The 17,400-nt window shown below is 40.6% G+C and overlaps 1 protein-coding gene across 1 annotated transcript in view; it reads right to left on the bottom strand.

Moving 5' to 3' along the window:
* SH2D4B (SH2 domain containing 4B) overlaps nt 1–17,098 on the bottom strand; it is a 90,282-nt gene extending 73,184 nt beyond the window's left edge. The window contains exon 1 of the mRNA XM_067552924.1: nt 16,915–17,098. Within this exon, the coding sequence (XP_067409025.1) occupies nt 16,915–17,098 (184 nt within the window). The remainder of the gene's footprint in view (nt 1–16,914) is intronic.
* Between the last annotated feature and the right edge of the window lie 302 nt (nt 17,099–17,400).

The following is a 17,400-nucleotide window of genomic DNA, read 5'->3' as shown; positions in this document are numbered from 1 at the left end:
TCTATGCTAGCAAAGCCACTCTTGCCATAATGTACATCTCCTTCCACTCCACAGTCCATGCTTCTCCCTACACACTGAATTCCCTCCTTATACAACTTTACCAAGCCACAACCATCTCCACCTTCAAATCACTCCTAAAATTCCATGATCTCCACAGAACTGATCTGTAATAGTAAATTTAAAAGGTAAAGCCCAAGTTATTTGTCCCTGGATCTCCCAGTGTGCCCTGTCTTCTCCAGGTTTGTCTTTTAGACTGTAAACTCTTCTGGCCAAAGACTGACACCAATCTGTGTTTTGCACAGCCATAGTTCTCAGAAGGAATGCTGCCAGGCAGCCCGCAGAGAGCACAGCAGTCACATGGGGCTTTCCTCAAAACAAGGGTAGCACTTTTGGAAAGATTTCTAGCATCTCCTAGGGATCAAAAATTGCATATGAGCTTCAAATAAGCATCCATATTTTTGGCTGATTATCCTTAACTGAACCTTATGCATGTTTCCTATCATTATTTACTTCTCTGTTATAGCTATTACCTATTATTTGTATTGTGGCATCTACAACATATTAGGTACAGTCCACATATGAAGCCACAGCCCTTGCCTAGAAAAGCCTAGTTACAAACTTGGCTTCAGCCATATACAAAATGAAATGTGTTGGTCTCTAGCCAGCATTGGTCTCATGGGGACACTGGTCCCGTAGTTAGGGCACTGGTCTGGGAGCTATAAAACCTGAATTCTGCTGTGGCTCTGATGTGTGACCTTGGCCAAATCACATCATTCTCCATCCCTCAGCTCTTCCCCTCTAACCCTGTGTCTGGTCTACTTAGACTAAGTATTATGCGGCAGGAACTGTATTTTGTACAGTTCTCCATTTGTGCCTCTACATGCTAATGTAATAGATATAATCATAAAACCACCATGTAATTTGTCGTAGCATGTCGCGGAGCATGATGTAGACTTTCTTGACAGAGCTGTGATGATAAATAGGGGGTGGGCTGTATGCATTAGACCTGGCTTTTGACAGTGCTATCAATCTCATACATTTATGAGGGCAAATAAAAGGTAACCCCATTAAAAAATGTTTGTAAACAGGCATCATCCCAATTAGTATCCTAGCACCTAATTAGTAGGGTAACTGGGAGAAGTCAAATCTCACTGCTGTTCTGAGATTCCTGCTGCTTATTTATGAATTTAGCAGGTTCAGAGCACAAAATAGACCCCCTTGGAGCGTGCACACTCTTTTCGTGTTTCTTTAGGTTTCCTGCATCTCTGGCCTATTTACATATTTCTCATAGGTGCAACTTTCCCCCATTAATACACAGCCATATGAATAAAAAACCTTCATGTCTTTAGAAATTGCTTCCTTTTTTAAAAAAACTGTAGGTCTCTCTCTTCCCGCCGCATAGGCACCAGATATAAACTCTCTCAAAACACACCAGTATAATGTATCAGTTGGCACAGTGCTAATAACGATATACACATCCATCTTTCAGGATGAAAGACTGGAGCATAATCTACCAACCTGACAATTTTAAATATCAGCAATAGCCAGACAGCCCTCCACAGCATGTCCAATTTTAAGCCAATTCAGCTGGAGCATCATATGCCTTTATTTTATTGTTTCCTTAGAACAAGCAAAACAACTTTTTCACTTCTACCTGCAGCCTAAATTTTACCTCTAGAAGTGCTTCCCATGCAAATCTGTCCCCAAACCAATATCAGTAATACTCCCCATAAAGCAGGAGATGGGATTCGCTGTGCAATCTGATCATAAAGCTTTGTAGTTTCTCAAAGAACAGCATCCAAAAATACAATGTGATGAGTGGGCAGCAAAAAAATAAGTAACTTTCAGAAGGTCTGACACTGTGAAAATGGAACTCTTGACTCCAAGTATTTGCAGTCTGCAAGTCAAGTTAAGAGACGGCTCTAGTCTTTTAGAACAAAAAATAAGATCAATTCTTAAACCAAGAGAGGAAAGCTGGACCCAATGGTGAAGGCACTAACTTGGAAGACTTGGGTTCAATTCCTTGTTCCATCACAGACTTTTCTGTGTGACCCTGGCCAAGTCACTTAATCTCTCTCTGACTGTTCTCCACCTGTAAAATAGGGGGTATAGTTCTTCCCAGCCTTATGAGATAAACTCCATTAGAGACTGAATACTATGGCAATGGAGAGACCATATAAGTACTTACGAGATGAATAGGGATTCTAGAAGTGAAGTTTCCTTTGCTGATTTTACTTTTAACAATCAAGAAATAGTTGCCTGTAAGGTATAGTTACAATTCAAAAATTAAATGAAAGTTTGTTTAGTTTTGTTTCAAGATTCCCATTGAACATGATACTTTTCCCCCATGAGAGAATTTTTCAGTTGAAAAATTACAAGCAGCAAAAAACAGCCCCTAGCAAAAGGAGCTTAAAATCTAAATAGACACAATAGAGACTTACTAAAATGAGGAGTATTACTACTCCCAATTTAAAGCTGCGGATTGGAGACACAGAGATATTAAATGACTAGCCAAAGTTCACATAGGAATTCTGCGGCAGAGTCAGGAATTCAGCTCAAGTCTCCTGAGTTCCAGTCCAATACCTTAGCCACAAGCCCACTCTTCATCTATATGGAAGACTAAGAAATAATCTGCAGTAGCATGTGGGGAAAGTCCCATTGCTTAAGGCATAGAAATTAGACTTGACAGAACACTTGAAACAAATGTACTATTAGAAACAAACCTGCATGAGAAGGGACATGGACTGGATGATTTATTAGTCTAGTCCATCTCTGGTGTTTAGACTATGATTTAACAAAGTTAGTTCTCTACCAGTTGTTCTTTTAAGGAAACTTCCTCTTATCGTAGCACCCCAACAAACTGCTGTAAAGCAAAATTATGTCCAGTTTTCTCTACTTGCAGCAGATCTGTGAAGGAGTATCATTCATGGACTTCAGACCTCCGTCTACAATAAGATCCACACTGCTTACAGAGTGGTGAAATGTTTTCTTAGCAGCTCTTGGCGTAGCACACCGGCATCCAAACTTTTTGCAGCACCAAAGGGTCTCCATGGCAATTTTCCAGGAGATATTACAAGGCTACACTTAATATGCATGGAAAACACACATGGAAAATATACACATACTGAATACTACGAACATATCAAACCATGTCATTTTGAATAATAGTATTTGCTGGTGCTTATACAGTACCTTGTGTGATAGATTAACAGAAATTGTTTCTGGCTTGAGTTCACAGCAATGAAAACATAAAACAAGGCCTTAGAGAGCAATAGTACACTCAAGGCTCTCGCCTATAAAAGTCATTAGTCTCTACTGACTATGCTGCCAATATATATAATGAGCTAGGGGACAGCCATTATGTGCTTTTTAGGCTACTGTAGGCTGCACTGGGCCTTCAAGCTGTTATTTGGGTATCCCTATGGTAGATGAGTAACAATGAGTACTGATAGAAGTTTCCATATTTCCTATCATCAGTCTCCTTAAAAGAAAGGCATAATCACAATCTGAAGGAGGCTGGGGAGGGGGCCACCTGATTTGCAATGATAAAGATATATCTGGTTTAAAGATTAAGCCAGACATAACAGTCACACTGCAAATAAGATTTATCCAGCTTTGAAATATATGGGGAAAAATTGTCTTTCGCTGCCTCTAGCAAGTAGGGCAGGTAGGTAGAAGCATAGTTTTCTTTTTATAGGAGTTCTGGTTTTTAATCTGGATTCATTTGCATGTGTGCTGCTAATTAAAAGCTATTTAAAACAACAGAGGCAGTCGTTGATTGAATGTTGCTGGAGTCAGCTTCCTTTATGAAGGGCTCATTTATCATTGTTCTAACAATTATGGCATCCCTGACACTTCCCATTTGTTATCTATCTCCAGTTTTTGTGAGGGACCTCCTGCAAAGTCCATCTCAGAGCCTGATTCGGTGTCAAGTCTCCCAGCCACGCAGTTACTCAGACACAGACTGCATGTTTAACATGGTAAAAAAAAAAGTGCAGGTAACCCTGCTGCCATTGCATTACATGGAGTACAACAGGCTATTCAAATTATAGTTTTAAAAAGTTAGAGCACTGCTGATTTAGAATCCCAGACACATGAAATGAAATCTCAACTCTGCTTAATAACCTTTTAAAACAAAGCCCTGCGTTTCCACTGATAAAATCTAATTTCTTTGTGGTTTGGCTTCCTACCACCATTTCTACCCTGGATGGCTGCAGATGTCTCACAACATAAATAACTCCCCCTCTTTTGCCATGAGGAAGCCTTGTGTTCATAAAACCATTCTTTGACCCTCATCTCTGTATAAAATGTTCCTTGTCTTTCTGCTTCTCTGCTATGATTACTGTAAGGAAGCTAAATTCTCCTGAAACCTATTCTGCATTTGAAATAGGCTATAACAGCATTCAGCACTCTGGCATAGGGTTGATCAGTCTGATTTCCCTTTGTAGTTTCAAGACATGCTGTAGCTCCTGGGGAATTGTTTTTGTTCCCTCTGAATTTAGATACCTGATATACTTTAAAGCATGGTGTGTGTTTTGGATAAGATTTAATCACCAGCTTCCACACTCTGTTCAGAACTAATGACTTTTACATCTTCTTCAAAGGTTTCTGCTTGGATTTCAAAACTCTGCAGGGTAAATGTTATTCCATTCAGAGTTTCGTCAGCTGCAGTCCTGCCTAGCACACACATTGAATAGGATTTTAGGATAGAAATAGAGATGCTGTGAGTTGTGGGATGGACTCAATCCCGTATATACCTGCCCCTCCAAGTTTATTGAACAAGCTAGTCACTGCTATTCACAAGCTATTCACTGAAGTATACTTGGGTGGTCAGTAAAGAGCCCCCCCAGAGTATCTCTGCAACACAGCCAGGGGTGTGAATGGCAGTTCCTGTAGAAGTATCCACTCTACCTATACTATAATTTGCTAAAAATAAAAGTGAAGGTATGACACTGAGAGCCCTAGTTCTTTGTAAACAGCTCTCACCTCAGACCTGATAAACTCACTACACCAAACTCATATCTTGCAGGGTATTTTTGCATAAGGGATATCGTGTGTGGTGTTGCCAAAAGCATGTAACTTGTCAAAACTCAATCATTGCTAGATGTATGCACACATAATATTTAAGAAATATAAAATATATTGAAAGGATGCTTTATGGACTTGGAGTAGAAATTAATTACCAAGAAAGGGTCTGCCTTAGTGATGGCCCATTCAAGAAAGAGGGAATGGTCATTGTTCCTCATCAGCTGGCAAGGTAAAGCAAGCCTCAGTTGACTAGCCTTGCTTGCTCCCAAAACGATCAATGGAAAACCGTCAGAGGCTCCACCAAACCAACGATCGATATCTCTCCGATATGAAAGAGGAACATTACAACAGAGAGCTTTGCCCTGGCCATGAATAAAAACAAAAAGCTGTTTTCAGTACAACTCTGGATCCATGCACTGTGGAAACTCCTGTGGGGGGGGCATGAACATTTGTGTCCTGGTTCTTATGAAACCAGTCAGTTCTGCATGAGCTATTGCATTAGCTAGGAAGTAGACCTGAGTTTGTGTTTTAGGATTTTGTTTTTTATTGTAGCCATTTGTTTCCATCACTTTTATTTCTACTTAAATGTTTATTCTTCCTTAAATAAGCGTATTTGTGTTACACTGTAAGTGCTCATGAGGGCTGGGTCATTTACAGGCACGATGATTTAAGGTAAAACTGGTAAATTGGAGTACGCTGCACCTTTGGGTGCAAAGGATTTGGAAATTCTGTGAACAGCCAATGTCAAGGACTTGGAAATTGGGGTGCACCTATCATTAGCCTGCAAGATAAAGTGAGGAGGAGAGTTTGTGAAGGGCTGATGGTATCAGGGAGTGGACACTCAGCTACCACAAGAAAGACGCCTTCTCACTGCCAGGTTGTTTTGCATTCTCTTAGGCCCGTGCCATACTAGGGCTTATAACTAGACCTGAGTGGATAACCAAAAAACAGAATGTATATGAATGTATATATAATGTATATGAAAAGAAGAATTAGCTGAATATTATTCACCTAGCTCTACCTGTAAGTGTTTTTAATATGGTTACAGCCTATCATGTTTGTAATATAGGAGGGTGGGGGGGAGAAGAGAATAGCTCATGTATCTCAAGTAAGGCAACACAAATATGTGATCCATAATTGTAGGCCTTATTACAATGCTTGTGCATAAAGAGACAGAGTTGAGGTTGTAGATGCAACTGAATTAAATAAAATGTGAACTGATTTGGCCATTTACCACTGGAAGGCACTTTGCACCTTAGTGATTGCGGAGCTCTTTTTAGAGTCCATAAACATCAGTACTTTTTGAAGGACACAAGTAAATTGGCCTCTCAGACACATGCAACATGATCTTAACATAACATAAGAATGGTCATACTGGGTCAAACCAACCATGCATCCAGCCCAGTATCTTCTGACAGTGGCCCACGCCCAACACTTCAAAGGGAATGAAAAGAACAGGGCAACTATCAAGTGATCCATCCTCTGTTGTCCAACTCCCAGCATTGGGCAGTTGGACAAGACTTAGTCACAGGCTTCCTTAGACGTGCACTTTACCAGCTTAGTGGAAAAAAAGCTAGGTCAAAATACTGCATAACTGTGGATTTACAAGAAGTCATAATTTGGCCAAATTAAAAAAAATAATAATTCACCAGCACATTCAAATATATTTCCTCTCTACAAGGACTATCTTCTTACCAACTCTGAACATGTGGGCCCTACTGCTGTATTATAATAGGAAGAATTTATATTTTCCCCACTATCATTGTTTTGAAAATTGACAACTATTTTTCTTTAAAACTTTAACAACAACAAAAGAAAACACAAACACACTCACCCTAATACACAATCACTTCTTTGTTCATACCAAGCCCAAAGCATGGCTCAAGCCTCCTCCTCCCAATCAGAGGCTGCTCCAGTGACCCTTCTCTGTGCCTGGGGGCGGTTGCTTGAGGGGAAAAAAAACCCTAATATTACTAGTCTTAACAAGGAATATAATCCAGTACTCAAGAAATGAAATAAATACAAACCCCAACAAATGAAATTACCTACCCAAAAACAACAGTATTACAAAGGGGGACTTCACTGGGAACAGGAAAAAGAAAAGACTCTAGGGAAGGAAAGGGTTAAGCGTAACTAAAAGGCTATCACATCAACACTATAACAAATTCCCCATCTCCTAATATTCACAAGTATACCCCTGGCAGATGGATTGCCTAGGATGAGTCTGGAGATGGGTATAGCAACACAGCAAATATTTGTGGTCTTTAAAAGAAAAATCCACAAGGGTCTCTCTCTTACAGTGTTTTCACCCCTGGGTGGGACTGGGTCCTCTCCTAGCTCTTTGATCCACAGTCCTGTGGAAGTATTGACTGGCTTTAGGTAGCCGGCACCAGGTTGGGTTTTCTGCTTTTCCAACCACTGGTGTCTGCAATGCTGGAGCTACCTGACCCATGTATTAGACCCCACAGTAGTTCAAAGTCTACTTTTGTGGAGATTGGGAGCTAAACAGAGACTCCCTGGGCTGCTCCCCTATGCTCTCAGCTTCCAAATTCAAAACCTCCAAAAGTGAAACCTAGTCCCTTTGTAAATGGGTCAGGCTGGCCCCTCCCACTGGTGTTTGCGTGTGTGCGAGAGAAAGAGAGAGAGAGAGAGAGAGAGAGCGCACGCACGTGCAGTTCTGATAAGTCATTGGGCCAGCAAACTGTCTGTTCAAATCACCCCATTGTAGGCCTCCTTATTGGATTTTTCAGGAGTTTCACTTTATTCTGTCCCAGACCAGACTCTAACCAAAGCAGGCTGGGAAATGGTATCCAGAGACTCTGGGGCCAATACAGTTGTACATCTTTCAGGCTCAGTCCAGCATCTCAGGAGCTGACAAACTCTAAAGTGGGAAAATATTGTCTAATATTGAATGCTTCTGATAGCTAGGCAGTTCTGAGTGACTGAGGGGGTGGAATGACACGGAAACACTTTTGCAACATGATTTCCAGGGGTTACTTCTGTTAAAATATACAGCCCAATTATTTGATAGCGATATTCTTGTGAAAAACAACATAGACATGCAATAAGTTACAGAGCCACTGGGATAAATTCCATTTGTCTTCCACACCTGCTCACTGACCATTAATCCATCTCTGCCAAGATTACACTCCAAAGCTTGGAGCAGTGTCAAAATATGCTTTTTTTAAAGTCAACTTAACAGAGAAAAAAAATTCTAACTTCCATTCACTGCCATGCAGTTTAGCTTTCTTTTTGAAAAGCAGGGAATTTAAATGCGTTGTATTAATACATCAATGGGAATTATTGTGTCTCAGCACTTCTGAACATCAGCTCTTTCTAGCTCAGATTCTTCTGCTGTGTCCTGATCATGTAATGAACTCATAATCCTATATTTATGGCATTACTGCCTGTTACCATGGAAATAATTATGCTGTGGTATATCCCTTCAGGATCAAAGAGGAGATGGAATAAGTGTTTGCTTCCTTACAGTCTATAGGACTAGGATAACTGGCAAACGTAGCAAAGATCACTAAAAGGCACAAAAATCAAAAGGCGTGGCTTTGTTCACATGATACATTTTCATGTTTTCCACACTACAAACACACTCCCTTAAAGAAACACAAAAGCATATACTATTTTTAATTTGGTCTCCAACGTGACTCCAGAGATCTTACTGGCCCACTGGCTATGATTTACTGTAATATCAGTTTCATATCAGACAGATATAATCTCCCAGTCGAAAGTGTATCCAGAACTTACACAGGCATATTATGCACCTGTAACGCCTGTGCTTTAGAAAATGAATTAGCTGCCCCTCCACTATACTTGGACCTGTCAGTGAAAATCATTTAAGAATATTTGTCAGTTAAAGTGGAATGTTGTGAATCCATCTATAGCCAATATTATCCAGCTGCTCCTTTGCTTTTATCTTGTAAAAAACTACAAACACACCAATGTGGTTTCTGGCCCCAATTCCATCCCTCTTTGAAGGTGAGCAGACACTACCACTGTATAAAATGAACTACGGAATGAGGCTGTTTTCCACTTGGAGCCATCAGAAGGTATCCAGGATCTTACCTATCAGATCTGATGCTGGATAATGTACACAAATGTATCTGCACTGGTCTTGCAACACACACAGCTTGTCTATACCTCCCAGCCCCTGAAATCCCTGTTAAAAGCAGTCCCTTTCAGGCCATAAATAGTTAGTCATTTAAAGAAGCAAAATTCAGTGGAAATTGAATTCGCTTTGGTAAATACCATTCTGTGGTTGGCTGCAGTAGTGTTCTCTTTCCACATCAAGTATTCATGAGCTCACGGACAGTTACAGTCTCATCTTGTTGCCAGTGGGTTAATAGCCAGAGTGTTCACATTTATAAGAAAGCCTGCCTGAAAATTGCAGGGTCCAGTTAGTCCTAGCAACAGACTGCAGCAAGCAGAGACGCAGGTACATAGCAATTTCGGTAAACATACCCATGGTTCACCTAGTGCAAAATCTTGCCTCTGACAGCAGCCGATGCTTCAGAGAAAGAGACAACTGAGGATTCCCCAGATGTAGGAGAATCTTCTGGTGGAATAAAAGCAGTGTAGCTGTCACTATGTCATTCCCATTCTTTTGTGCTGTGGGCATGTCAGGGGAGGAGGGGTTGAGATTGAAGAACACGGCATTTTGGCTTGGTCCTAGGCTGCCAGAGGAGTCCCTGTGAGCTATTATAGCTTCTGGTGACCTCAGGATCAAAGCAGCAAAAAGATGGTTTAAAAAGTCCCTGTTTAATCCATCCCAACCCACGGTTTAATCCATCCCAACCCACTGAGATTATGGCTCCAAAAGTACAAAAATCCATAATGTCACAAGCTGGTAAATAACCGAAGATACTACACTATCACATCCCATAAACGGCAGTCAGATTTTTAGGGCAAAAAGCTAAATAAAATGTCCAACTCTAGAAATGACTTATGTTAAATGCATAACAGATACCCAGCAATCACTGAACACCAATTAACAACCCAATCATTCAATAGTACTGTGAAAGCTGATGGGTTTATTTCTTATTAAAGCAAGTATGACCTCAGCAAGTTCTTTGTTTTTGGCATTGCTGAAGAGAGCTGAATTTGATTTCTTATGTATTTAATGAGCCACGTGTTCTGCAACAAATTGGTATCTATGGCATGCATGTATTAAATACGTGCCGAGACATAATGGTTCAATTCAGGATATGAGTTAGGTTTAGATAAGGATTTGAATTCAAGGGTGAATAAATGCTCAGGTTAAAATCTGACTGCATCAAAATCTCATAAATTAGTCTTGAGATTTCAACGCCTTCTGGTGGAAATCTAAGGACTGATCCAATTCCCATTGAAGCCAAAGGAAATCTTGACATTGACTTCAATGAGTGTTGGATCTGGTTTCTCTTGAAAAATGTGGGAAATTTCTGATAATTTGAATTGGAAATAGAAATAGTTCTCTGCTGATTTTGGTTCTGAATGCTGCTAAAAAATTTTAAAAGGGCTCAAGTCTCATTTTTAATTAAAAGCAGTTGCCTTACTGGTAGATCAGCTCTTTGATAATTACATTTCTAACACTTTAAGGCCCCTTTACACTTCCAAAGCAGCATAAGTAGTTTATACAAAGCAACCTTAGTGTAAATGAAAAATCAAGCTCTTCAGCCAGGATCCTCAAAGATGTTTAGGCACCTAGTTCCCATGGAAGTCTGTGAGAGTTAGATGCATACATACAAATGAAAGTTCAGTGCACAATACTTTTGAGGATCTGGGCCTTAGCGTCCAAGGTATCTTCTATTGTAACCGTGGGGAAGTAGAAGGGAGTGCTGCTCTCTCGTTCTGACTCACCCACACAGTTGAAATTCATAGGATGTTATATCTTCCAACTACCACTTGCAATACTAGGGATTTTTGTTTACCATGAAGTGTCTTCATCCATCATCCAATGACTTTCTAGCATTAATAGCCTTTAGATACAGGAGTTATTTTCCAGCCATGCTGTAATAAGCCTTGCTAAGATATTCCCAGCTATGCTTGTTAAGGATAGGAGAACAACAGTGCAGCTGTTACAAACCATTCCTGACTGAGCATCATGAATTGCAGCTCACAACAAACAAATGTCAGAATTTAGTAGAAGCAAACCAACATTCTCTCCTCTCCCATAAGCCTGTCCTTCAGCTGCTTGTTTTTGAAATGGCATTGCTGGTATTCGGGCAGCTCCAAGCCCCCTTGGCTCTAGCTACTGCAAAGAACTCTGCATCCAAAGTGGTAGGGTCCTTCACTCAGTCCCAATTCAACTAAGATGGTTAAAAGGCTGCTGCCTAAATAAATAAATATGTTTCTGTGCAAATGGCGAAGCTGCCTGTCAGTCAAACTGAACAAATCCCAAAGAGATCTTGAAGCTTCAAGGTGACTTCCTTTAGTGCTGTTAGCATTCTACAAGACAGCCACCTGGCACTGTACGCTCTTGTGTATTGCAATGGAAGGAAATAGGCCCCTGCAGGAACCACCCAAGGAGTCATTTATAAATAAATTGGATCCAGAATATAAACCTCTCAGAAACTGGCTACATTATTATTAAGAGCCCTCTCACCAGAAGTCCATGCCATCACTTCCCTAATTAATTCTATGTAAGATGTATTTTTACTTAAACATCAACTAGATTGTGAACCTAGTGCCCATAAAGGAAAGGACTAATAATGCTGAGTCAGGCACAGTTGTGACTGGCGTAGGGCAAGCATCAGTCACAAAGCTAGAACATTGCAATTCTGCACTGTGACGTGCCCTGCTAATCAAGCCATGAGACATCCTTGAGCAAAGACTGCTAAACGGGAAGACATCAGAGAATTAGAGTAGTCATGCTACAGTTACTAGAGATGACTATTATATTCCCTTCCAACCCTACAGAAAATCCTATAACATTCGTTATAAAGCACATAAGAATATTAAGCCAGTCAGTTTACTTTGCAGGCTGAGCATTGTAAACCCCCAGCCCCCTTCCCTTTAAAAAAAAAGGGGGGGGAGGAGGTATTTCTGCATTTAATGAAACATCCAGCTGACTTTGTCCATTGTACCCAGTGGAGATCAGATGGTCCAAACTGCATTCAACACCACAAACTTTTTTTTTTAAAACAAAGAAAAAGCCACACTGATTCTTTAACAAAATAAAGTTGATTTGACATGATTTGTTCTTGACCAATCTATGTTGACTTAATACCTTATTATCCTCTAGGTGCTTACTAATTGATAGTTTATATGCTCCATTATCTTTCCAGGTACACAAGTTAAGATGCCTAGTCTATAATTCCCTGGGTTGTCCTTATTCCTCCTTCTATAGATAGGTACTATATTTGTCTTTTTCCAGTCCCCTGGGATCTCTCCTGTCCTCCACAAGTTCTCAAAGATAATCGCTAATGGCTCAGATATCTCTTCAGCCACTTCTTTAAGTATGCTACAATATATTTAGGTTAGGCCTTGCCAACTTGAAGGCATCTAATTTGTCTCTGTAATTCTTAACTTGTTTTTTCCCTATATTAGCCTCACATTTTACCCCCTTTATATTGATGATCACTATGTTAGTCGTCCAATCACTGCTAAACTTTTTGGTGAAAAACAAAAAACTAAAACAGAAACACTTTGTCCATTTCCAAGTTTTCTGTTATTGTCTTTCCCTTCTCATTGAGCAATGGACTGACCCTGTCGTTCATCTTCCTCTTCAATGTATCTAAAATGTTTTCATGTTACCCTTTATGTCCCTAGCTAGTTTCATCTCGTTTTGCACCTTGGCCTTTCTAATTTTGTCCCAACATGCTTATAGTGCTTGTCCAGTGTAAACCTTTGTAATCCTGACTCATGTCATGCCAAGAGGCCAGGGAATTCTAGACCCATTTCTTACAGCTCTTCTAGGTATCAGACTAACCACATGGCATCAGAGAAAAGCTAGGGCTTTGAGTCTCAACTCTGTTACAGTGGCTGTATACCAGTACAGTGTGATTGACTTCAACAGATTAACACGAGCATAAAACCACTGTTATGGGATAGAGAATCAGACTTTTGGCAAAAGGAAGCCACCCAAATCACTCCATCTGAAAGGGAACTGAGTGGTGGTTGTGACACTTCCAAGTTTCCTGGAAGCTGATTAAAGAAGGAGAAATCCCCCACGCTGCTATATGGAGCAGGCCCAAAGCATTGGAAACCTCATTTACATTCCACTGGGAGCATGAAGAGGACTGCAAACTGCCACATCATGTGATCCAAAAGTTCAAAAATACTCTCATATGTTCCAGAATATGCCCTGGGGAAGATTCCTACATTCACAGATTTTAAGGCCAGAAAGAACCACTATGATCATCTAGTCTGAGCTCCTGCACAACACAGACCATAGAATTCCACCCAGTAATTCCTACATCTGGCCCATCATTTCCTGTTGAACATTTTCCTTGCAAGAAACCAGATTCCAGGTGAGACCATTATATTACAGATCTATAGGATAAATAATAATACCTTGCACTTTTCATCCAAAGATCTCCAATCACATCTGTATCATTATCCCCATTTTACAGATGGGGAAAGTGGGGCTCAGAAAAAATGACCAAGGCCACTGTGCAGTACAGCTAGAATAGAACCCAAATCTCCAGAGCCCTAGACACTAAGTTGCACTACCTCCTAATAAACCCAACTCATGTAAATCTGAACAATTAACAGATGGACTAGCATAGTAAAGGAATACAATCTTTTATAACCCAAATCTATGTCAGCTGACTGGGGTTGGGAGGACATTTTTCAGAGGAATTTAAGAGTTAGGCCCCTTCAGTTTCATTCCCCTTACCTCCTTTTAAAAATTCAGTCCAAATTCTTGCCAGCATTCTTGTGTGTCAGACCTTTATTACAATACTCAAGGAACCAGCAAAACTGGTTGCCCAGTGGAATAAGTGTTGAATGAAAGGTAAAAAACATTTCCCGGAAAACCATCAGGATCTTATAGTGTCAATTTGAGACGAAATGTAAAAGGGAGATGGGCCATTGTGTAGCTTTACTATGGATGTGTGCGCACATCGATGCACAAATATGATCTATAGGTTCCTCTGCTGTTTTTCTTCCCTTTTTTCCTTATTCTTTATAAATCAGAAAATTCGTTATCTAGAAAATAGTCTCCTGCACTACAATGCTGAATAGGTTTAATACACAATTTATACATGGAAATTTAGATGTCAGTATGAGAAATTGTCATATAAATATTTTTGCCATTAGATTTTTCTGCATCTGTCTTCCTCAGAGTATGAGTGTAATGCAGATTATCTTGATGCTATAATATTGTTTTGGTGTATGGATCTGAATTGCATTTTTAATTTTTCCCTCAGCTACAAATCAGAGTAAATAAGCTTTCTGTGCTGTACAAAAGAAGCAGCGTGCAGGTGATCTTTCGTAGGAGAAGACCTTTTATAGTGCATTTAAAAACTCTGAGGATGTAAATAAGAAATTAAGTAAAATAAGATCCTTCAGACCCTCATGTTGACAACAGTATAGAGCCAATTTTAGCCCATTTGCTGCTAAACTATAGTATAACTGCACTCCCTATTGGATTTTTGCTTTAAGAATACTTTTGTATGTTAACATCCAGTCATTTTACAAAGGGCATGATCCTACAAACCTTCACTCAGTATCTAGGATCAGTAATGAGTAAAGCATACTGTGTCCCATCCTGAGCCCAGGGTAATCACCTGAAAATGCCAAGGTCAGGGCAGGCTGCAAACGGAGAGCAGATTCTCTCAGCACTGGTAGGTGGCACTGAAGCCAGACTTCCCAACCAGCCACAAACTGTGCTTTTGAATCCCCACAGAAGCCAGTATACAAATACACACAGCCTCCTTTACTGCATTTCAGCTTCTGGCTCCCAATTAGCCACTGGGTCCAGTAAAGACACCAGTTATTTAAACTCTATGCTGTTTCCTAAAAAGGTTCCCTCTGACCCCAAAGGGTCAGCCACAGTTCCAAATCACTATAAGTTTGGATCTTACCCAAAATACCACGCCAGCCAATCCTTTAGTAACTAAAACTAAAGGTTTATTATAAAAAGAAAGAAACAAACCATAAGAGAAATGTTAAAGGATTAGAGCAATCAGATACATACAAATGATTAAAAGTCCATATACATCAGGTTTCTAGAAGAATTGTAGAGTTGCAGGCTTATACACTTCCTCTGGCATACATCCAGTACCTGGATGGGTCTTAGTCCTTCAGCTCAGTTTCAAGTGAATTGATCCAGAGGCAGGTATATGTCTGTAGCTGAATAGGAACAAAGACCTATATACCCCCTGGCCATGCTGTCTTGTGGAATTTTATAGGCACCAAAATGGAGTTCAGAGTCACATGAGCAAGTCCTGGTGACTCTTCAGGTATGTCACTAGTTCCTTCCCCGGGCCCCTTGCATCTGTGAAAGTTTCGATGGGCCATTAAGCGGGCCATTATTACACCCCAGACAGGATGGTGGCAGATCTTATAAAGCACAGTTTGAAACACAGATATATCAAATATGTCCGTAGCTTCCATTACATATATAACACATGAACACAAGTATAATTTTACTTAGCACATTACAGCCTTTCTGACAGTACCTGACTTGGCATATCTTACATGAATTATTACGATTTTGACATACTGATGCCAACCAATATGACAAATGCCTCCCCCCACCTCCCCCCAATCCAACCAGCGTGACACATATGATCAATGTATGACTTTAAAGACCCAGCCTGCAAGGTGTAAAACATCTATAGGGATGTACTCAGAACCTTGCAAGAACAGGCCCTAAGCTACTTAAACCACAAACATGCTCAGTTAAGCTCTAAGTGAAATCTACACTTTTATCTAATATCTAGAATCAAGACTTGCACCCCCCCCCCCTTGTGTCTTAATGTATGTAGCCCATATATCCTCATCCAAGAATTCTGCAATAGCAAAGCACAAATGGCTAATTAGTGACCAAAAAAGACTTATTCTGAGTTTTGGGTTTGTCCAGTTAATTGTGAGCCTTAACAGGTTTTCTGAATCCCTCCAATCATGACTAAACCTTCTATAACAGCAAGGGGCTGTGAAGAAAAAAATTGAGCTCAGCAGATGATTACTGTTCAGGCACACTGAAAAGTTACGTCATCCACGATCACACATTTACACAGAAATGACAATATTGTATTGTGTGTGTCCACACACAAGAACTTTGGGGAAGTAAATCCAGGATTCTGCAATCCTATAGCATTTTCCAGATAAGAGAGACACATTAATTCTCTCAGCACCCATCTGAGAAAAATAAGGATTATTACAGCCATTTTACAGATTGGTGAACTGAGACACAGAAACCTACATTTCCAAAAGAAACTTGAGGAACCAAACTTCACTATTTCCAGGCACCCAACTTGAGACACTTTCCTTTCAGAGGGCTGAAAACCAGGCACCCAATAATCATTAGTCACTTTTGAAAATTGAGGCCAGACAGATTAAAGACTAGGTTATGACCATAGGCACAACCCTAGGCAGCAGGTGGTGCTTAAATTGTGCCACCATACAAATAGTGCTGAGGGACATTGTACTTCAGGGCAGCAACCGAGTAGAAATTTCCTCCCTTGGTTCTGCCTTTCTGGATTAGTAAATTACTGCTGGTCTATAGCAGCAGTAAGTGACTATCCACACTGCTGGGTGCTGGTGCTCTGGCCAGTGAACAGAAGACAGTCAGAGCCAAGCTTCCACCCATTCCCCTGCTCCAGCCACTTCACAATACTACCCCTAAGTGGTATATTCCATTTACAGACTGTCTTACAGCATATCTTGTTCCTCTAGATCACATAGGCCCGCCCCTGCCTACATTCACAAAAGTTTTGCAAAGCTTACTTTGCTTGAGTCTTGCTGTCCTTTTCAGTGCAGCTTCTTCCCTTTCTTCTTTTTCCTCCCTCTCCCTCCAGCGCCTCAGCTGCTCTTCCCTCATTTTGTAGAACAAGATGTGCTTCTGCTCTTCATTCAATTCTGCCAGAAGTTCAGGGTCAATGTACATATCGTGCAAAATTTGTTGCAGCATGGTGACTCGCAAAACCCCCCACAGCACTCACAACCAGCCCCCGTCACAGTGGCAAAAAGAGGGGGGCAGGAAATCACACCTACAGCATTCCACAAAGCAACCGAAAGCAAAAGAACTCTCCCACGGCTGTCTGCTCAGTGGAGTTTTGGATTCTTCTTGGTCCGTTCCTCTTCTTACATACATTCTCTGCTCCCTTTCTCTTACTGATGACAGAATTTCCTGGGCATCTCATCCATTGAAGACAGCAAGAGGAAACAGGGGGAAAATGAAAAGGCCAGGTGAACAATGAGAGGCCACTTGAG

This window comes from Emydura macquarii, unplaced genomic scaffold, assembly GCF_026122565.2.
Source record: "Emydura macquarii macquarii isolate MOO-44397 ecotype Brisbane River unplaced genomic scaffold, CSIRO-AGI_Emac_v2 contig_1390, whole genome shotgun sequence".
In the NCBI taxonomy this organism is placed as follows: Eukaryota; Metazoa; Chordata; order Testudines; family Chelidae; genus Emydura; species Emydura macquarii.
Note: the sequence above shows the minus strand (reverse complement) of the source record. Positions and strands in the feature narration are given on the sequence as shown.